General features: G+C 37.1%; 1 protein-coding gene across 20 annotated transcripts in view; it reads right to left on the bottom strand.

Annotated features, from left to right (window-relative positions):
- Window positions 1-21,001, bottom strand: part of LPP (LIM domain containing preferred translocation partner in lipoma) — a 650,163-nt gene that overhangs the window by 407,261 nt on the left and 221,901 nt on the right. For all 20 annotated transcript variants that reach the window (XM_019752112.2, XM_019752114.2, XM_019752115.2 and 17 more), the window contains one exon: window positions 20,539-20,740. In XM_019752112.2, coding sequence (XP_019607671.2) covers window positions 20,539-20,731 — 193 coding nt within the window. In that variant the 5' untranslated portion in view covers window positions 20,732-20,740. The remainder of the gene's footprint in view (window positions 1-20,538; window positions 20,741-21,001) is intronic.

Raw genomic sequence — 21,001 nt, 5'->3', positions numbered from 1 at the left:
TCCACCCTCTGTCTCTTTCTCCCTCGTGCTGAGATACATTTAAAAAAATAAAATAAAATAAAATCACCAAAAGAGAGAGGAAGGCAGAGAAAAGAAAGGTTTCAGTTTTAGAGACTTTTGTTTACTTCTTCCCACCCTCCCTCTCTCTCTTTCTAAAGGAGACCCAAAGCAGCCTATTGGAGCTACCACAAAATAGTCATGTCCCTGAGCACTTTCAGCAGACTTTCAGAATATGTTTTCTTTCTACTTTCCTGGCTGGATGACCAGGTTTGAGTAATTTTCTCTTTCTCCTGGGGTTGGTTGCTAAGAGACACTCTATTACTTCTCTTTCTCTTATGACCCGATTACTGTGATCAGCAAAGACAGAGAGTGTGCAGACAACATTCTGACATGGCTCATACAAGATCGTTGGGGCTGGTTACAAAACGATGGACTTTCTTAACCCTCTCACAACCATCAGACCAAGATTTCCAAAATTCTTTATAAGAATCTGAGGATTTTCCTATCTTCTTTTAAATGGTGGTCTTGATGAATGAAGTGTATCTTTCATTATAACAGCCAAGATTCCTGTTAAAATGCATTTCAATAAAGGCTCCATGCCAAATCCTTACTTTTAATACTACTTATTCTGTTTTTTATCCCAAACCAAAATTTTTTGGTAAATAAATTACCAAAAATTTATTTGGTAAATAAATTGACCAAAAAATGTTTTGAGTACATTTCCAGCTTGAATAAGGATGAGGCTGAAAGGGACCCTTTAAACAGCTTCTTAGCTCGAGTCCTCCAGACTCCCCTCTTTTCTTTGGAGTACACAGCCAAAGTTCACACTTTGTTTATCTCTAATTCTATACAGTTCTTGGCTGAACACTTTAAATGTCCTAGATGCTCAACTGATGTTTGCTGAATGAATAAAAGAATGAATTTCAGATTAAGCTCTCCATCCCATCCTTTAAGGATCCTACCCATTCTCCTAACACACAGATTTCAGTAAAAGGAAAAAGAAATGGTTACAGGTTGCTTTGTAAAGGTTCCGATGCCCTCAAAACAGACTAGGATTATTTTTTTTTTAAGTAACTATAAGAAAGTAACAAAGATTCTGGATATGTATCCAGTGTATATTCTCTAGTTTGTATTTCCCTTATACTACCTGGAAGATTCAGATAGCCAGCCCACCATTCATTCATGTATTTATTCTACTCTCCTCCCCATTATGACACTAACTTGGAAGAACTTTTATTGTAATACTCTTCTTACCACAAGGCCAAGTTCATATATAGTATATAAACAAGACATCATGAGCCCCAGATTCCTGCCCTAATTGATATCTAAACTTTTATCATTAGAATTTCATACCTTCAGCTTAAGGCTCTGGTTTCTATTAAAATTAGAAGCCCTTTTGACAAGGTTCTACATTGGCATACTCTCAAAGACATAGACCACTCTCTGATAGATAGATAGATAGATAGATAGATAGATAGATAGATAGATAGATAGATATAGATAGGTAGATATACATATATACCTGTATCTCAGTGTGAGCATATTTAACAAATACTTCTTGTATAGATTTTGGGATTCAGCACATGAAATATAAAGATCATGAAATATAGATTTAGAGATAGCTGGATTCAAATCAAAGATTTATTATTTATTAGCCATGAAACACAGGCAACTTATTTACTATCTCTCTCAGCCTCAATTTCATTATTTGAACACTGAAAATATTAGCACCAAATTTCAAATAAAGATGATATTTCAGATATCTGCATATCGTAGGAACAAATAAAATGTTAGCTCATTCATGAACCATATATACTTAGGAACATGAATTTATTTTGCTCTGATGTAGGGAAAGAATGTCTAAGGATATTACTCTAGAATGGAAGAGATGAGAGGACATGGGGGGGTGGCAAAGGCACACACTGAAGGCTTGTAGACTTGAAAGCCTACAGCCCATTTCACAGCCTAACTAAATTCATGATATTCCATGAGAACAATTTTACTCAATGCATTTCAGGAGTAAGCAATTTTATACAATTTCTATAGCTGAATCACATGTTTGTATAATCTTAGAGCAGGACTGAAATTAAGAGATACTATTATTCAATCTCATTGTTTTACAACTGGGAAAACCAACACAGAGTGGTTTGGTAATATAAGTGGACCATAAGTGTTCAGGAGGGAAGAGTCCTTTCCACTGGACCACTTTTCTCAGTTAGCTTTTGTCATGTACAAGGGTTGTATTCTGGATTGGTTTTCATCTCCTTTTCGGTGTAGCTAAGGTAAAATTTCCTTTATTCTAGCAGTCCCTTTTGTTTTTTCCCTTCTATTGAGTATCTATGTACAACTGAAATGGCATTCAGAACAAAGTCAAACTTTGTGATAGGTCCTAGCTATGACCTAGGAATCATGGCTCTTTATACTCTGTCTGGAGAAGAAGTAACAGGTGCCTCTAGCGTTGGGTTTATTTCTGAAAACAGGATGTTTGAAGAGCATTTCAAGCATGGTGCTCAGATTCTGACTACAAGCCTTTTTGCCCTGAGATTCTCTCTGTGACTCTAGCTTTGCCCTTCCTCTATTTCCAGCAAAGTCCCAAACTAATGTACTGGTCTATTACCAAGAAGTGTTCTGGCAGCTGTTCCAGGGAAGGAAAATTCCTTGGTAGTCCCCAAAATGGGCACAGGTCCTAAGATGTCTCTTTCCTCAACCTTGGACCAACACTGTTTCCCAGGATACGAAGCAGTAATTTCCAATGACAAATTTCAGTCTAGAACTGACAATATTTTCATACAGATTAATTTTTACCCAGGCTGTACCAAATATAGAACAAATTATATGAGATAAATTGCTTAGGAATGCTACAAATTTACCACTAGCAAAACATGATACCTAAAAATACCCTATCTTTAAAGGGAACTATGGCTGTAGCTCTCTGAAATAATGAAGTGATTAAAAATCCAAGAAAGATGAAAAGAAAAAAGAAAAAGAAAAGAAAAAACTTAATTACAAACAAGTTCAATAAACTGAAAAGAAAAAGCAGAAAAAATAAAACTTATGTACCCCCAAAATATCAAAATCTGGATTGGGGCTGGGGGCGGGGGGCAGTTGGAGGGCTCAAAGTTATCAGTGATAGTTTCTTTTTTTTTTTTTTAAGTGTTTTTATTGAACTTAGCCTTATCTATTGGGCTTTGAATTATGCCTATGCCTTCTCGGGTTGCCACAGAAAGATTTTTAGTTCGAAGAGATGATCTTGCCAGTGTTTCCTCTCCAGGTATTGAATCATCTACTTTTTATTTCTTTTTATTCATTTTTTAAATTAGTTTCAGGTATATCGGGGGATCACTTCATACATTGTGTCCAATGTGCTATACCCCTGAAGCTTAAGTAGAATAATACTGAAAGTCATCTATAATTAAATATATAGGTATATACAGTCAAGGGATATATCATCTACTTTTATTGCTCGAACTATGTGTTCTTTACATCCTAAACAAACACATGGAATAATAACTCGCAAAGGTAAGCGTAAGTGTGGAATGACTGCTGCCACTCCATCATCTTAACTGTATACATTGAGTTTTAAGAGTTCTGCTCACTTTTCCAGTTAACCCACGCTCTACGAAAACTACAACTACATAGTGATGGCATGTAACGTCAACATCCAAATAACAAATCATTGGCACAGTCAGAGGGAAAGTATCAGGTTATTTTTCTTCCTTCAAAAAAAAAAAAAGAAATAGTAAAGAGCTATGAAACAACTTAAACCCATGAACAAGATAAGCCAGGAAGGAAATGCTGCAAAAAACAATCACATAAGTAATTCTGGCTTTTTTTTTTTAATTATCATAGTTTTATCTTTACTATTACTCATTCTGAACTCTAGTGTTTCCAATTTGTTTCCTCAAAGTGTAGATTTGTTTGGGTTCCAAGAACTCCAACTTATTTATTCAACTATAAATCCTATTTGTTGGAAACAACCTATTTAATCTAATCATAGTAAAAATCTAAATTCATTCCTTGACCCTGGTACCCTTCAAGACCCTTCTTTTCCACTTATATTGAAGGGGGAAAAAAGTATTTTCAAAAATATACACATGATTTTTTTTAAAGTCAATCATAATAATACCATCTAGAACACTCCTGTGAGTCTGACAAACTGTGCTGAAAGTGGAAAGCCAATTCTTGGTACTTGAACCTGTGTTCAGGAAAAGGAATTCTTTTAGAGAATGCTGCCATTCTCTATGTGCACTCAATGCCATTTGTTCAGTTCCAGGTCCCGAAAAATGACTTTCCAGGATTGACTGGATAAAATAACTAAAAGTCTTAGGAATCCCACAATGGAGCTGTTCAGCTTGAAGGAGGCAAGAGATGGGGTGAGGGATATATTGTAAGGATTAAAGTCCTCACGTAGGGAAAAAGACTTGTTCTTTGCAATCTTCAAGGGCAGAACTCGGACCAAAGGTAGATAGATCTGGGGAGCAGCTTTCACCTAAATATTGGGAAATAACTTTTAATCTAAAAGGACCAGGAGTGACCCTATAAATAAAGTACACTCCCACCTCCACCATATAGTCAAGTGAAAGAAAACGTAAGATTGCCTGAGAGGACATACCTGCACCAAAGGGATGGCCATGAAGTCTTGTGTCCCTCCAGAGAGCTTCAGGGTCGTTCTTGCGGTTTTACTATTGTTGTTTGTTTATAGAAGCCTCAGAACTGTTTAAATTTGTGCCTAGGTATTTTAAGCTTTGTTCCCTCTGCAAAAGGGACCTTCTCTCAATATAGTTTCTAAAGTATTGTCACATTAAAAACTATCAGTTTTTGAATATTTAATTTAAACTGAGCCACCTTAATAGACTTCATAATTATTACTCATTGAATAAATATGAATCAATGCTTCCTGTGCCTCAGCCATGTCAGGCGCTGTGAATTTAATCATGACCAGCACAGAATTGCTGCCCTGAAGGCCAAACTGTCTAATTGACAAGGTAACTCTCATGTTGCCTCACTAGACTAAGTGTTTTATTTGTCTCTTTGCTTAGCATCATTCCTTTCCCAGAGTTTATAAATCAAAAGTGGCAAAGGGAGAGGTCCCATTTAATGAGACTGGGTCACAATTAGGGAGATATGATCAGATCATTATAGCTTCTAATTGTGTTTGTTTGTTGTTGTTTTTTCCCCCCTCACTTTGGAGGTCAGGTGCTTCCAACTTCAAGTACTAACTAAACTCTGTGGCTAGAGATTATACATTTATAAGACTAAGAAATATATCCACATTTTATGAAGGCAGATTTTAAATCAAAACAAAGGTACATTTCAAAAAAAATCAGAGCTGCCCAAAGACAGAAAGGGCAGTTTCAGTTTCCTGCACTAGAAATATTTAAGAAAAGCCTCACAAACACCTTGTGAGAGATGGTATGAACTCAAACAGGAGGTAAGAGATTGGCCTGCCTCAGTAGTTACAAAACTTAGCAAGTATGGAAAAAAAAAGAAGAAAAAAAAAAAAAGATGCCTCTTCCAGGCATATTACATTAGAATGTCTAAGGGTGAGGCCCAAGTCCTGATATTTTATTAAGCCTGCCAGGTGATTCTTACGTGTAGTGAGGGTAGAGAACCGTTAAGAGACATTTAAGCCCCCTGCAATACAGCACTGTTATACTCTAGAAAGTTTGTAGATCTTAAGCCCTAAAGTAAAAGAAAAATATGGTAAGGGACATTGGCATAACCTTTTCCATTTTAGCAGGTCATCAAGGAAATAAGCTTGAACACTGGGTGTATGTAATAAACGAGCCCAAGTTCTAAGACATGCTCATGAGGGAGAAAGGCCAGAACTACTAATAATGCATGGGATGCAGACAGAAAATGGGGGACACAAATTTTGATATTCCTAAAAACTGTTACTATAGCTCTGCATGGAATAGCTGTATTGAGTAAGATATGCATTTTAGGTCTTAGTAGTTCTTATTCCCTCTTCTCTTCTCTCTCTCTCTCTCTCTTTCTTTTTCTTTTTTCCCCCAGAAAACTCCCTAGTCACCATCAAACCTCTTCTAAAACTGCATTTAAGTTAATGAGATGCTTGTAAAATTCACTGGGATTTTGAGAAGATTGGCAGGAGAGACACCTTAGCAAAATTAGTATATCAAGAGAAAAGCGGTGGCTTCAGTATTGAACTCACTGCTACCAAAACATAAAAGCAAAAAAAAAACAGGCTATAAAATAAGCCCAAGGTCCCCATTGAATGTCAATGATCTCCAAGCTAACACTAGAAAACAGCCTTTTTTTAGTACTCAAGGTTGTTTTCGAAAATCACCATGCTATTGAACCTTGTTTTGTTTGTTTGTTTGTTTTTTTGGTTTTTTTCTTTCTACTACATTTTTTCCATTCCTTCACAATTACTGATGATTACTAACCAAGATACCTCACAACAAAAGGGAACAGTGATTTTAAGGTTGGAAGAACCTGGGAAAGAAAAAAGTCCACCTCTACCCTTCAGTGGCCTAGAGGAAGAGAAAGGTAAATGGGGAATAGAAAGGTAAATGCATTGGTCAAGGCCAGAGTGAAAGCTGGCATTGTCCCCAAGAGAAAAATGCAGAAGTTCTGACTCTCAGCCCTTATTGCAAACCACCAGCCATTCTCACTTCCCCTGCCATGAGAGTTGACTTTTGCCAGTGAGGGAAGAACAAGTTTCACAAACAATTATCACAATAAGAAACAGGGTGGAGTAGTAAAGGCTCAGAACCACAGGGGATTGCTTGTTGACTATAAGATCATGGCCAGGCTTTAAAAAGAAATTGATTTGTTCCTTCAACAATTTACTACACCAGCTTATAATAAAATCAAGTCAGTAATTGTTGATGTAGTTGAACCTTCTGTTCAGGAGTACAAAAATGTTCAGGGGATGGAGAGAGGCAAACTTGACTCCAATAGTTAACTTTGGAAATGTAAACGCTGTCATAAGAGCCACCAAAAATAAGCCAGGGCAGAAAAGCAAAAGGGGATTTTCTACAGTGATTAAGTGCCATATTATCATTATTATCATTATATAACACAGTAGCATATGGGGAGCATTAAATGGTGTCCTTTCCAAAGAGACTGGCCAACTGGGTTAGGCAATGGCCTCCTCGAAGCAAAACCTATTGCTCCTTGAGGCTTGCATAGCATAGCAGCCTTGATTAAACACAGTGGCAGGCTCCAGTTGAAGGGATGATTCTTCTTTTTTGAAGGGAGGTAGAATAGAGTAATTGCCAGATGTTTGCAATTTTAGCTATAAAAAGATGGCTGCTTTCCATTCCTGAGTATGTTGAATCTTTTTTTTCTTTCTACCCAAGCTATTGTGGTTCACTAAAATAGGCCACTGCATGATGAATCATCATTCAAAACTGCAATAATGGAAGCAGAACAAATATGACATTTTAAATCCACATATAAGAGAAATAAGTAAAAAAAAAAAAAATGTATGGGAGATAGTTATATGCTAAGCAACAGGAAGTATGGTGCAGTATAAAAAATGTGAGAATCTCCTTTTGACTACTTTCTACCTGCAGGACTGATACAAGCAGCCTCATTACTTAGACTCAATCTGCTCAACTATCAAATGGGGATAAGATCCCTGGGTGGCCACCCTCTCAGAGGAAAGAACCTATCCGTGCCTTACTATCTCCAGGCCTCACCTTGCATGTGCACTGCTGAAAGGAGATATGCAAGTATATATGAAGGTGTATCAAAACCATGTGTGATGATATAATTGTTTATACACAATATACATTATATTGTATATACATTTTATTTTCTAACACAATTATTAGAACCCCCACCACCATCACCACCAAATACTCAGTTCTCGTTTCAGACATTGCCTCCTAAATTTGAGGTAAATGGAATCCTGGCTTTTATTTAAGCAGCATTAATATAACTGGCTTGGGAGACTGGTGACCTCTTAGTCAGGGGATATTATCTTTCTTAATGAGTGAGTTAAGCATCTATTTGAGGGTTTGATGACACATGGACCTTTTCCCTGAAAAAGACATATACATGGACCAATGTTGAACACCATTGTAGGAGATTGGCCAAATCTCAAGGATGAACCCCAGAGGATAAATGAGACCAAAGATAAAATTCCTAACTAAATTAATAGATTACTTTTCTGTGATATAATTAATAACATCGCTAAAATATCTCTGCTTTATTGGATACTTTGGAAAGCAAAATATTTTTTAAATTAATAAAAATCACTACTTTACACAGTTTGCTTTATATAATGGTCACTTGCATTATTATTGGTAATAATAATTCATATTGGTAAAATGCTTCTGCTTAAAGAGACACTATCAATATGAATATTTTATTTTTTTCTATATTGACATAGTTCATGTAAAGTCTCTCTCTGAGGAAGGTGTTATGCAAATTCAAAAAAGGACATATCAACCCATCATAATTCTAGCAGGGACAAACGTGAGACAAGTCAATCCTAAAATGTCAATTAGCAAAATGATACTATAAAACAAAAAAGGATGAAACTAAGATTCTTTTCAAAAACGGCTAGCAAAATGGTTATAACTCCAAGTGAGTTATATTTGGATAGTCATGATTTAAAATCTATGGATGAAAGAATTATGGATTTTGACTTCTTGAGCTAATGTTCACACTTTAATTTTAATAATAATAATAATAATAATAATAAGCGACAATAATGATGGCAACTTCCACTTGTTTACCATTATTTTCTGCCAGGTACTAAGCCAATTTATTCACTTAATTTGGAAAACAACTCTTTGTTTTCTCTATTATAATATAACAAATTGAGAGAGCTATTATTACGTAGCTACTTCACCTAATTATTCCAAGTTCCTAGAGAATAACAAGTAAAATCAAACTTGAATCCAGATCTATCTGATGCTAGATGCCTCCCCTGAGTCTTCCCTCTTTTCTCCTTCTAACACTGTTCTGGCCCCAAGCAAACTCTTCTTTCTGAGTCTTCTGAGAAATTAACCATGGAAGCACTTCACAAACAGAATTTACAGCTTTATATTGTTAGTTAATTGGTCATTTTCATATGTGAAGTTTCTAATGAAAATATAAACTGCTAAAGATCTAGGATGTGTTTTTATTTCTGTCCTCTCTATTATAGAGCCCTGTATAATTAAAAAAAAAAGGGGGGGGCATGCCATGCATCTGAATTGGCCCCAGTAGAGGAACTAAAGTAAATGCAAAGGGTGAGAAATGAAAAAGTAAAATAATATACCAGGGACCATATTGGGTGAGCATGTATGACACTGCAAGGTCACCTCAAGCGGTGATATTTCTTATATACATCATATAACTTGGAGATTTCTTTGCCAATAAACAATTTTTACGAGGGAAGCATTCAATAAAACCAAGTCATTATAATATATGTGAACAGATCAATGACACATATATCAGCAAATTTAAATATCATCTTAATTTCATTTTAATGTTAATAAATCTAGCAGTGCTATTGAACAAGTTTAAGCAAGATAGTACAATTAACCTGAATTAATAGATACTTCAGATAGTTATTCCAATAGCTTTCTGAAATAATGTCTTCTTGGTAACGACTTCTAGAGATTGTTTTGGCTGTTCTGTACTTTAGTACCTCATCCCGTGCACAAGTGATCCCAAGTAATTTTCACATGTTATTTGGATGAATTCAATTTTCAAACAGTTCTGAATGATAATGATTGGGGAAAGTAACAGTGAGAATGTGTTCTTCTTTTAATAAAAAATAATAATAGCATTAACACAATATGCAGTGAAATTAACACAATATGCAGTGAAATTAACTGAGCAAAGGCGGTAGAGTTAGGAGTCAAGGATTCAAATCCCAGCTTTTCCCTGTGCTGGTTGTTTCATTTTGATTCATGTTCTCTGCAGATTGAGGGTGAGGATACTTATCTTTTACAGTGTCACTAAAAAGATTTAACAGGAAAACAGTGTGGACTTCAAATGAAATGGACTAAGACATCTACTAAAAAGTTTTTTACATCCTTACAGCAATGTTCTGCCAGATAAGTTGTTTTAGTAATAGTACTAATCAATGATTATTATGTAGTAGTTATTCTGTATTACTGATACTTAAGGGAAAAAACTAAAATTGGGTCAAATGTGACTTCTACATTTATAAGCCTCATTGCAGGTCCTCTGAATCTCAGTGTTTTCATTTGTCTCTAGGAACCACAATCATGTAGGAACCATAATAATGTTACAGAAGATGGTGGTGGTTAAAATAGATCTTATGTGGGAAAATGTTTCAAAATCTATTCTCACACACATACATAAACACATACAAACACACACACACACACACACATACACACACACACACACACACACATCTTTAAAGTTGCAAGTTAAAATGAATATTTCATAATAAAGTCCTTCTTTCATTGCTTCCTGTTTTCTCAGGACCACGCCAAAGTGGAGAGAAGTATGAAAGCAAACTAAAACAAGAAAATTTCTAGTTTGCTCACATCTCACATCCTTAAGGGTGTGTGTTTGATTAAGTAAAAAGGCTGCTTTGACCTAGTTTTGAGAGAATTAAGAGGGAGAACTTCTTTTTTCCCCTTCCTCTTTGTCTTAGCATCTGTATATACAGAAATATTTCGTTCTCAAGCATAATAGACACTTGGGGAGAAATGGCATGATCCTTCTGGCCAGGAATACCAGGAAGGTGCTTCTGGCCCGTGGTATAAGACTGGTAAGCTCTTGTTTCTGGGTGCTTCCTCCCTGTAGCTCCCCAACTTCCTGGACCTATTCCTAGAGCTATGTTTCAAAGCATATTAGAAGCTTGAGTCCACTCATTGTGATGTTACTCTGCTCGTATTGCAAAGCTACTCCCAGGAGTCCCGCTGCCCTGCCTCAGGACATCAGCAAAGAGCTGCCAAAATCACAAGGGTCAGAGCAGACATCTTTCTCTGCTTTTACACATGCTGTTCCTTTTGCTTGGCGTGTCATGCTCTCCACCGCCCTTTTCTGCCTGGCTAACAACTAACTCATTCTCCAAGACTCAGTTCAGATGTCCCTTCCTCTGTGAAGCTTTTTCCAGTTCCTCCTACAACACATCCTTCATGTTCTTTTATGCCACTTAATTTACAGAATGCAGTGAGTTATGGTGGCTATCGTATTTCTATCTTGACTAGTAGACTGTCTATTTTGTTTGAAAACAGCAACATACAGAACAATGTAGAAAATGCATAAAAAGAGAGAATGCTGGAAGGTCAAAGTGCTAGGAGTCACATCTCAGGGACCTGCCGCTTGGTGCTGTGCTCAGCTGCCCAGTTTCTGACTACAGAAAATTTAAGAGAGGATGATAAAAATATAATACCATGATTTTTTTTTTCTTTTACAGCTCTTAGGGTCAATCATTGTTCTAGGGTATGATTTCTTTATATGGTGCATTTGCCCAAAGGCTCAGGTGTCAGGTTTATTTTTATAATATCCATAATGAATCCATTTATAGATGATTTACATAGGCCTGCCGTGACCCAAAATCAGCTGATATTTCAGGCATTGCTACCTGAAGTTACATAAGAGCAAATGCTCTACAGTGCAGAAGCTTAAGCACTGCTGAGGCATTCTAGAAGAATCAATCCCCCCCTTTTTTTTTAGCATTTACTTCTGTTTTGAATCCCAATTAAAATTCCTTCGGACAAAATATGCAGAAAACTGGTGTTTATGATGAAAGCACAGAAGGAAAAGCATAGCAACGTGAAGAATGATTTGAGTCCGTGAATCTCTACATTGCTTGTATGATAAAAGATGCGTAAGAGTTCAAAAGCCACTTTTATTAACGAATGGCACAGTGTGAAGTCGCAGGACATGGAAAAGTTTCAAAGGGCATTAAAACACTGGACCTTGGAGTTACTGAAGTTAGGGAACAGTTTCCAAACATCAGTTGAGTATCAATCATAATTGTCTAGGGAGTTTTGTTTTATTTTTTTGTTTACATGCAGATTCCTGAAGCCCCTGCCCTAAGATTCTGATTCTATAGGCCTGACATGTGCCCTAGAGACCGTGTTGTTGTTGTTTTTTAATGTTTCTTAAATTTTTCTGATGACTGGCTAGATTTGAAAACCATTGGATTAAATCACACATTATAACAGTGATCTTCAAAGTGTGGTACAGGCAATTCAGCATGCATGCAAGTTGGCACCTTGAGAAGAAATCATTAAGAAATCTCTATCAATGTATTTATCGTATTATTATTATTATTATTATTATTATTATTATTTGGAATATAGACTCACAGAAAGCTGTAAAAATAGTATCAAGAATCCCAGGTACTGCTCACCCAGAATCTCCCAACAGCAACATCTGATATAGATATAATACAGTATCAAAGCCAGGAAACTGATGTTGTTATATTACCGTTAACCAGCCCTTATTCAGTTTCCACCATTTTCTAACATGCATTCACCTGTGTGTGTTCTTTGCAATTTTATTTCATGTACAGATTCACGTAGCCACCACCACAGCCAAGATATAGAACTGTTCCAGCACCACAAAAAGAGTGGCTTTTTGTTGCTTTTTCTTGGTGTGAACATCTACTCCCTGCCCAAACCATCCCCTATTCCTGTCCCCTAGCAACCACTAACCTGTTCTCCATTTCTAAAGCTTTGCCATCTCAGGAATGACTTATAAATGGAATCATACCATACCTACAACCTTTCAAGATTGACTTTTTATTTTTTCATTAAGCATAACACCCCTGAAGTCAACCCACGCTGTTGTACGTATCAAAAGTACTATTTCATGTATGGATGTACCAGAGTCTGTTTAAACATTTACACATTGAAGGATATTTGGTTTTTTTCCAGTATTCTGCCATTATGAAAAAAGTTGCTATGAACATTTATGTACTGGTTTATGTGTAAACATAACTTTTCATTTCTCTGGATTAAATGTCCAGGGGAACAACTGCTAAATCATATGATTAGCATACATTTACTTTGGTAAAAATCTGCCAGAGTTTTCCAGATTGTTTATACCATTTTACACATTCCTACCAGCAGTATATGAGAGATCCTTTCTCCATATCTTTGCCAACGTGTAATTCTTTTTTTCTGTTCTAATAAGTGTGTGGTGATACCTTATTGTGGTTCTATATTTTTATTTTCAGTAAAATAAACTTTGTTCAGATTTAAAACATGAAATGACAATAATATTGCACATTTATGTAATTTAAAAATAAAGAAGATTAAAAAGCACCTCACCAATAACATTGCATTATTCACAGTTATTGAAGTCAGACAAGGATGAGGAATCCACCACTTTATTAAGAAATTCACTTCAGCCGTTAATTAGGCTGGCGAGTTACAAAATGAAACAGATTTTGTCAACAATACATACACTTCTTTTTGTTCTAAAATATCTAATCCACTTTGCCTACATGTATTAATTCTATCATTGTAGTCTACATAAGTCCCCCAAAACATAATGTGACACAGAACCCTGGCAACTGTGGAAGGAACCCACAGGATCAAGGCTCAGCTTTACCAGTTGCTGTTCTGTAATACTGAACAATACATCTGAGCTCTCTGAGCCTCTAAACCGGGTAATAACCCCTGCCTGTGTTCAACAATTTTTTGACTTGTTATTTATAGCATTCCAAGCACAAAGGCCCTAGACCTCCTAAAAATGTATTAGTGAAATAACTATTCTCATCTATTAAATGAAGGGGTTGTATTCAATAGTTTTTAAGATTCACCCTGGTTCTAGAATCTTGCAGTTTGCATAATATTGAGGCACTGTGATTTCTATCACTGTCTTTAATTTCTATCAGTATTTATCAGTGCTATACCAATATCATTGATTATCAGTATTTATGAATACCTTTTATTTGTAATAATTATATTTATACTCTTACATATTTGTTAGCCTTACAATACTAGCATTATAATGTAGAACAATTATTAATAATAGTATGTATATGATTGCAAAAGGCATTTAATCAATAAATGCTATTTTATAATTGTATCAATATTATTTGTTATTAATAAAAATGGTTATTTTCATTATAGCAAAAGGTACATTCCATGAGGGCATGGAATAATCTCTGTTTTGCTCATTACCATTACTTCAGCCCCTAGAAGAGTGCCTGGCACAAAATCTGTTTTAAGTAAATGATTGTTGAATAACTGTAGAATAGTAATTCCTTAAAGTTGTAAAGTATTTTATGGTTTATAAAATATTTTCACACTCATTGTTATATTGGTCAAAACAATCTTATAAGATAATTAATATTACCAGCTAATTTTATAAATGAAGGATACGTGGAATAGAAATGTGTCATGCCCAAGGTCAAGTGATAAAACTGAGGTTTGAATGTAAATGCTCTGACCACCAAGTCAGTGATGAACCTTGGCTCTTTTGAGTGTCAATAAAGCCTATGACTAATTGGTAAGCTCTGATTTCACCCATAGAATTTATTTTATCTTTAGGAAGATGCAATGTAAAGATCAAATTAGTATAATTAATATCTAATCCTTTAATGAATGAACAGCTTGTCCTTTTCCCCATTGAGACTCTAAAAATTAAAACTCATGTACTGCACACCACAGTAATAGATGAGTCTCAAGATGCTTACTCTGAACAAAGAAGGGGGCATGGTCGTCAAGCCTGAGGCTCATTAGAGTTCCTGATGTTTCAGTGGCTTTGTGACAGTCTTCATGACAGACCATGCACAATTAAAGCAAACATCTGAGAAGTTGCAACTGCTCTTCTGTGATTGCTGGCAGCTTAACAGAACTGCCAGTACTACGTAGATGTTTCCCATCTGCATCTCAAAAGCCACAATAGAGACTCACCTTTCCTGGTAGGGAACAGAGACTATATAAGACTCCAGAGACAGGCGAGCACATGGTGAGTCTAAATATTTAGATATAACTACTCAGCATTCACAATCAGTTCTCATGTATTTTTCTACCATCGATTATTCTAGTTTTAAAAATGAGAAAGCTTTCACTAACTTTAAGAAGTTAAGCAGCACCAAATTGGCCTGTACGCTCAACATAAAAATAGTAGGAAAAATCCATTCTAAATTACTTCTTTAAATATATTGCCATAGATGGCCATCAATTTCCCTCACATTTTAGCTATGTTTTGAGAACACAATAATGACCTGCCTAACCAGATTGCATGATTTCACATCACTAACAGTTAGTTCTCCACCAAGTATCAATAGTCCAGGAATCATCAATTCCTATGAGGCAAGCCCCAGTCTAGTCTCTTCCAGTGTGAGACAGTGGAAATGGAGTGGAATGAGCACACTTAGGAAAGCTGGGTTCTAGACTCAGTTCAGCCCAGAACTCTTGGGTAACTTTGGGGAGCAGTCTCTTCCTTCTCCAAATGTGTTTTCATACCTAACAAATAAAAGAACTAGACTAGATATCCTTCAAACTCTTTTCTAGTTCTACTACGCAAAGACTTTGTGATTAAGACATGAAGAATAGTTCTGGCATGAACGCAGAAAGGAAACAGACTTGGCCATCAACTCTAGAATGGGAGACTAAGTTGTTTACGATGGTATTTTGTTCTAGTTACCATGTCTACTCCAAATTAGCAATCACCTATAAATAATTCCCTCTCCATAGAATGGATTAATAACTTCAGGGTAGCAGAAAGCATAGAGACATCTAGTAAAAACTCTCCAGGTTTAAGACCCTCATTGAATAGAATTCATTTCACCCATTCTGATCTGACTTCACAGGTCTAGGTGAAGCAATGTAGGCAAAGCTTGAAAACAGAGCCCTTATTTATATTATATAGGTGTGTATAAGGTAACATATGTAGGAATAGTATGTGAAAAGAGCAACCGTTTTAAAATTAATTTCAAAAAAGCATCACGAAATAATAAAATAATGAAGTTAGAATAGGTGAGGGAGTCTAGCCAAATCTCCAATAAATAGAACCCTTTAAAATCAGCAAGAGCTCTAGACATGAAGCACAGAGCTGAGCTCTAATATTTTACTAGACACATGATTACTGAATAAGTATTTCACTTCTGGTAGGTTACCACTCAGTAAAATGGCAATAACATCTGTTCTACCTAACTCAGAGAGCTACAGTAAGAATTCTCTTTTGAGAACTAAATGACAGTGAATCCGAAAGTACTATACGAACTCTAAAGAGTTGTACAAATATAAAGAGATTCTACTGAAAGGGTCACCTTGAATATGTACCCTATGGATTAACTTTTTCAAAAATCTTATACAAATTTGGAGCAGAGAACGGGGACCCAAGACCCAAATTATAGAATGAAGAACACTACCAGCTAATACTTTAAAGACCTGCTGAAAATCACATCATCGTGTTGCCCTCATCACTCTAGAATAGAAGGTGATGACACGAAAGTATACATACATACCAAAATCATTCCACAAAAACAGCATATACACTTTGCATGGAAAAATTTGTAAAAACAAAAAATGAAATAAAAGCTATATATGGGCTCATAAGCACATACCATAGTACAGGACACAAAAAAGGCATTTGGAACTACAGGAGCATTCCAAACAGGTACGGGAACACAAGTGTTCCCTCAATGAGAAGTATGACAACAATGGTAGTAAAATAAAAGGACCCTACGACCTTAAAATCTACTAACTGGTAGACAAAGCACACCCACCCACTGTTAGGTGTGCCAAAGCCATTTAGACAAAAATTATTAGCAGAATACTTTATAAGATAAAACTATAACATATGGTATCACATCAATATAAATTGATGTGGAAAACATTCGGTACTTTTGCACTTTCACAGTCAGGATTTAAAAAATGAGAAAGCAAACCCCAGAGATGATGGACGTAATATCAAGGGGAGAAATGTAATTGGTAACTTCAAGGTAGCCGTGGTTTAAAAAAATCCTGGGCTGAGAAGCCTCAAGGAATAGGTATAGGAGGGTAAAAGTAACTCAAACATGTATGCTGAGCTGCAGAACCATAAAGCCTATTAAGTAGTTGAGAAGCTAAACCTGAGCCTGGATAAGCAGGTTTCTATTGCCATGGCTTAAGTATTACCTCAAACATTGTTCAGTACCTACTATGTGTCAGGAATCCTGCTGGGTGCTGTGGGGAGTAAATGCATGAGTCAGACAGCCCCTGCATCTGAAACTCCCTAAATTGCTGAAGGATATAGGCTCATCCACAGGCCTATTAGAGTGATAAGAATTGTAGGAAATGCACAAAGAGGTTATGGCACAGTGAAAAAGAGTCATCACTAGAATATAATACGAGGTCCAGGAGGACTGTGAGCTCAGACAGAGGGGACTTGAGGCCTAGTGCCCACTCGGCCCTGAGCAGGCTGTGCATTTCTGAGCAAATACGTATTTACACCAGGAAAAGGTGCCCATATGACTTGAATGAGTTCTAACTTTCCATCTTTTCAGTTGAGGTTCTTGAAGGCCAGGCTCTGAATTAAGCTATGAATGAAAAGATTTGATGGGATAGAAATTCAGGAGAGTGTATACTAAAGGCAAAGAACAGCGTGAGCTGAGGCACAAGACTCTGGCGTCACCAACTCCCCCTGTAAATAAAATCATGTTACCTATTATCTGGTGATTTCACTAAGAACATTCTAAATGGACAAAAATGAAAAAGAAAATGGATATAAATTTTAAAAATGTATAAAAATTTAAAGAAAAACAACATGAATTATAAAAATGTTTAGAATAACAGAGAATGCACTAACAGTTAAATATAAAGTAAAGCAAATCATAGAATGCTAACAAACAACAAGTCATAATGTATAGCAGAAGAAGAGATATAGCTTCACTTAAAAAAAAGAAGTTTGAATATCCATAAACTTTTCCCCATATTTGTCCTTAACATGTATATATGCAAGGATTTTTTTTCTTCCCATATTCAAAAAAGGTTATATTAAAACAGAGAGAGAAAGATTGGCAGAATTGCAAGAAAGAATCTAGACTTCAGAAATTAAATTAGATGACTTGTTTCAAATGAGGATGCTATATTCCAAACTGTTTATTGTAAGAAAAGGATTACTAAGTGCTGTATTCACCCATCCAGCCATCCGCCATCCATCCAAATATATACATACATAAGAACATACAGACATACATTTGACCATACACAACCATTCCTACTAAAAACACAGTAGCATAATAAGAGCCAAGAGGAACATAAGGACAAGTGAGAAACCATGCCTTGTTGCTTAAATGGGGAAACAAAGCTTACATTCTTCTAAGGAAGTAGGGAAGCTTCTCCATCATATGGGGCCTGAGTGCTCCATATGCCATGGATAGGACAAGCGGTATAGCGTACTGGGTAAGGACAACAGCCTCACTTCATAAACTCAGTAGCCACAAAACCATAGAGAATGTCACCTCTCTTCTCTAAGCTTACATTTCTTTACGTGAAAAGGCACTTACTTCATAGGGTTACATAAGAAGGCAATAAAATGATAAAGCATAGTTCCTCACACAGACTATGGCACATGTTCGCTGCATGACAGAGTAAGAGCAGAAGAAACAACAATGAGAGTCAGAATAAGATGTATGTGGAAACCCAGGGAAGGGAGTGATTACTCCTGATCTAGGCCACACCGAGACATTGTGGAGAAAGTCAGATTTTGATAGGTAACAACCGGGTGTAGGATGGCATGTTAAGAAAGAGCAAAGAGTTGAGCAAAAGCTGCATGGTATCAGAGATTACACCAGTGTCCCTAGAGAACAAGACAAACAGTGAACAGAACTCACACAGTAAGTATAGTGAAGTAGGTGGGGCATCTCAAGGCAGGGAGAGTCATCCAAGGGGCGAACTCACCGGAATCCATAGCATTCGGAGTGAAGGAGCCTGAAGGGAGACCATGACATGCTTCTCTCCGGCCTCTCCTATATGCCATTTATCAGCCGACTTAATAAAACACCTGCCCTACTCCAGCGCTTGGCGTACACACACTGTCATATGGGCTATGACTTCCTCACACATTTGCCTCCTACCCCATAAGGGCACTGTCTTTATTTTCTCCATATTAGAGGGGAGTCCATTTTAGCTCTCCTCAAAGGTTAGAGGAGGCAAAACAGCAATCAGACTAGGGGAAACATTGACAAAACAAATGAGGGAGCCAACACGTGGCTCGAATTGTCCTTATGAAGAGGAATTCTCTTCCAGAGCCCATTCCCAAGTCTTGCAATCACTAAAGAACGATGAGCCAAAGAAAACCAGTTCCGTGAAGTCCTTCAATGACAATGCCACCCCAGGCACTGCCATGGAGGTCAATAGAACACCAACATTGTCATTTATTGTTTTTTCCACAGCAACTCTCTGATGGTCTTATCACTGCCTTTTCTGGAGAAAGGATGCGGAAAAATCACAGCCACAACTCAGGTGTGCACGCTGGTGCCTGGCCACCCTACCACCTGCCTAAGCATCCAGCCACCAAACACAGCTAGACATCTGGGCGACAGCTCCGACTTCAGTCCTAAAATACTAATGGACTGGTAAATTGTTTACTGGGGGCAGCGAAAGGACCAGAAAGAAAAGAGAGAGGCTGTACTATGTCAGAGTGTGAAACAGTCTCACAAAAAAATGGATGAAGCAAAAATACCAATGTCATCCACGAAGCAATTAGAAACATCTTGAAGAGAATAAGGATTTTGTGGTTGTTGTGTTTGTTTTTGTTTTTAAAGTAGGATGAGGGAGAGAAAACAGAGAAAGGAGGACTGAATCTCCTTTCACTTCCCCCTCCCTCTCAACGCCCAGAAATCTAAAGTTCTTGTTAGTTATAAGTTATTGTTTCATGGGTTTGGATGAACTGCTGACATTGATTGGCAACAACATGAAACCACTTCCACGAGAGAATGACACTTAGTGCTGTCTGTGGGGTTCAGTGTAATTATGCACGTACGCATATACCTGAGCTGCTGCGCTCACATAGATCTTCAAACGCCATTTGATATAAACTGAATGGACTGCTATTAAAACCTCTAAAAGTAGGCTTCACTGAAATTTGTCTGCGAACATCAACAAATGTAGATCTCACTGAGCTCTCCAAACAATTTTTATCCTAACAGCACCTTAGGGGAGGACAAAATAGCCAAAGAAGGCAAACAATTTCAGGTGACTTACTAGGTTCACTTTGTATGGGTTTCCCATCACACCAGTGCTCGGCAGCATTTTGGGACACTTGTCCAATGGCAAGAGGAGGAGTCCCCTGGGTGACAGACACACCTTCACAAGACAGTGGGATAGGGTGGAAGATAATAGAGCGGAAGGACAGTGAGCTGTAAAGGAAGAGGCCAGGGATGTAGTTTTGGCTCCAGCCCTAATTCACTGCGTAACCATAGCCATGTAACCCTCAAAAGGTCTCAATCTTTTTCTCCCTAAAGAAAGGGTTGGCTTACGTGGTTTCTAGCTGTTCTTTACCCTGGAATAGTCTATGAACGATGATAACCACACTACAAATTCTCACGCTACCCTTTTCCAACAGAACACCATGCTGTAAATCACTTTTACTGTATCGAACTCTCCCACTTTGGGCACCCAACGCCGAAATCCCCACACATACCTTCACCTCCAGGTTGCTTATAGGGGTTGTACTTAGGCTTTGGAGCAACTACCGGAGCAAACTTCTTAGGTGGCTGTTGTGTGGACACTGAAATGCTGGGAGTGCCAAAGGAATGGGTGGTCTCCATCCGTGCAGGTACATGGCCAAGGGGCTCACCAGAGCTTTTAGGTGGTAGCCAAGATGGGTGAGACATTGTTGAAATCTGGAATTAAAAAGAAAGAAACATGGTTGTTTTTATGGAAGCATGAAAGTGGAGGCAACACAGCTTACTTTATTATTATTTTATCTTAATCCATACTTAATGAAATCTTGAAAAAGCCCTCTAAGAAGAGAGAAGAAGGTGGGGGGAGAGAAGGGAAAGAAGGAAGGAGAAGGAGAAAAACTGAACACTGCCCCCAACAAATCTCGAATACCTCTCTTCTAACACTTACCTATGTTGGTGCCTAGCTCTTCTCAGGAAATC

This window comes from Rhinolophus sinicus, linkage group LG01 (genome assembly GCF_036562045.2).
Source record: "Rhinolophus sinicus isolate RSC01 linkage group LG01, ASM3656204v1, whole genome shotgun sequence".
NCBI classification, from domain to species: Eukaryota; Metazoa; Chordata; class Mammalia; order Chiroptera; family Rhinolophidae; genus Rhinolophus; species Rhinolophus sinicus.
The sequence above is the reverse complement of the archived record's forward strand: the minus strand, read 5'-3'. Positions and strand labels throughout refer to the sequence as shown.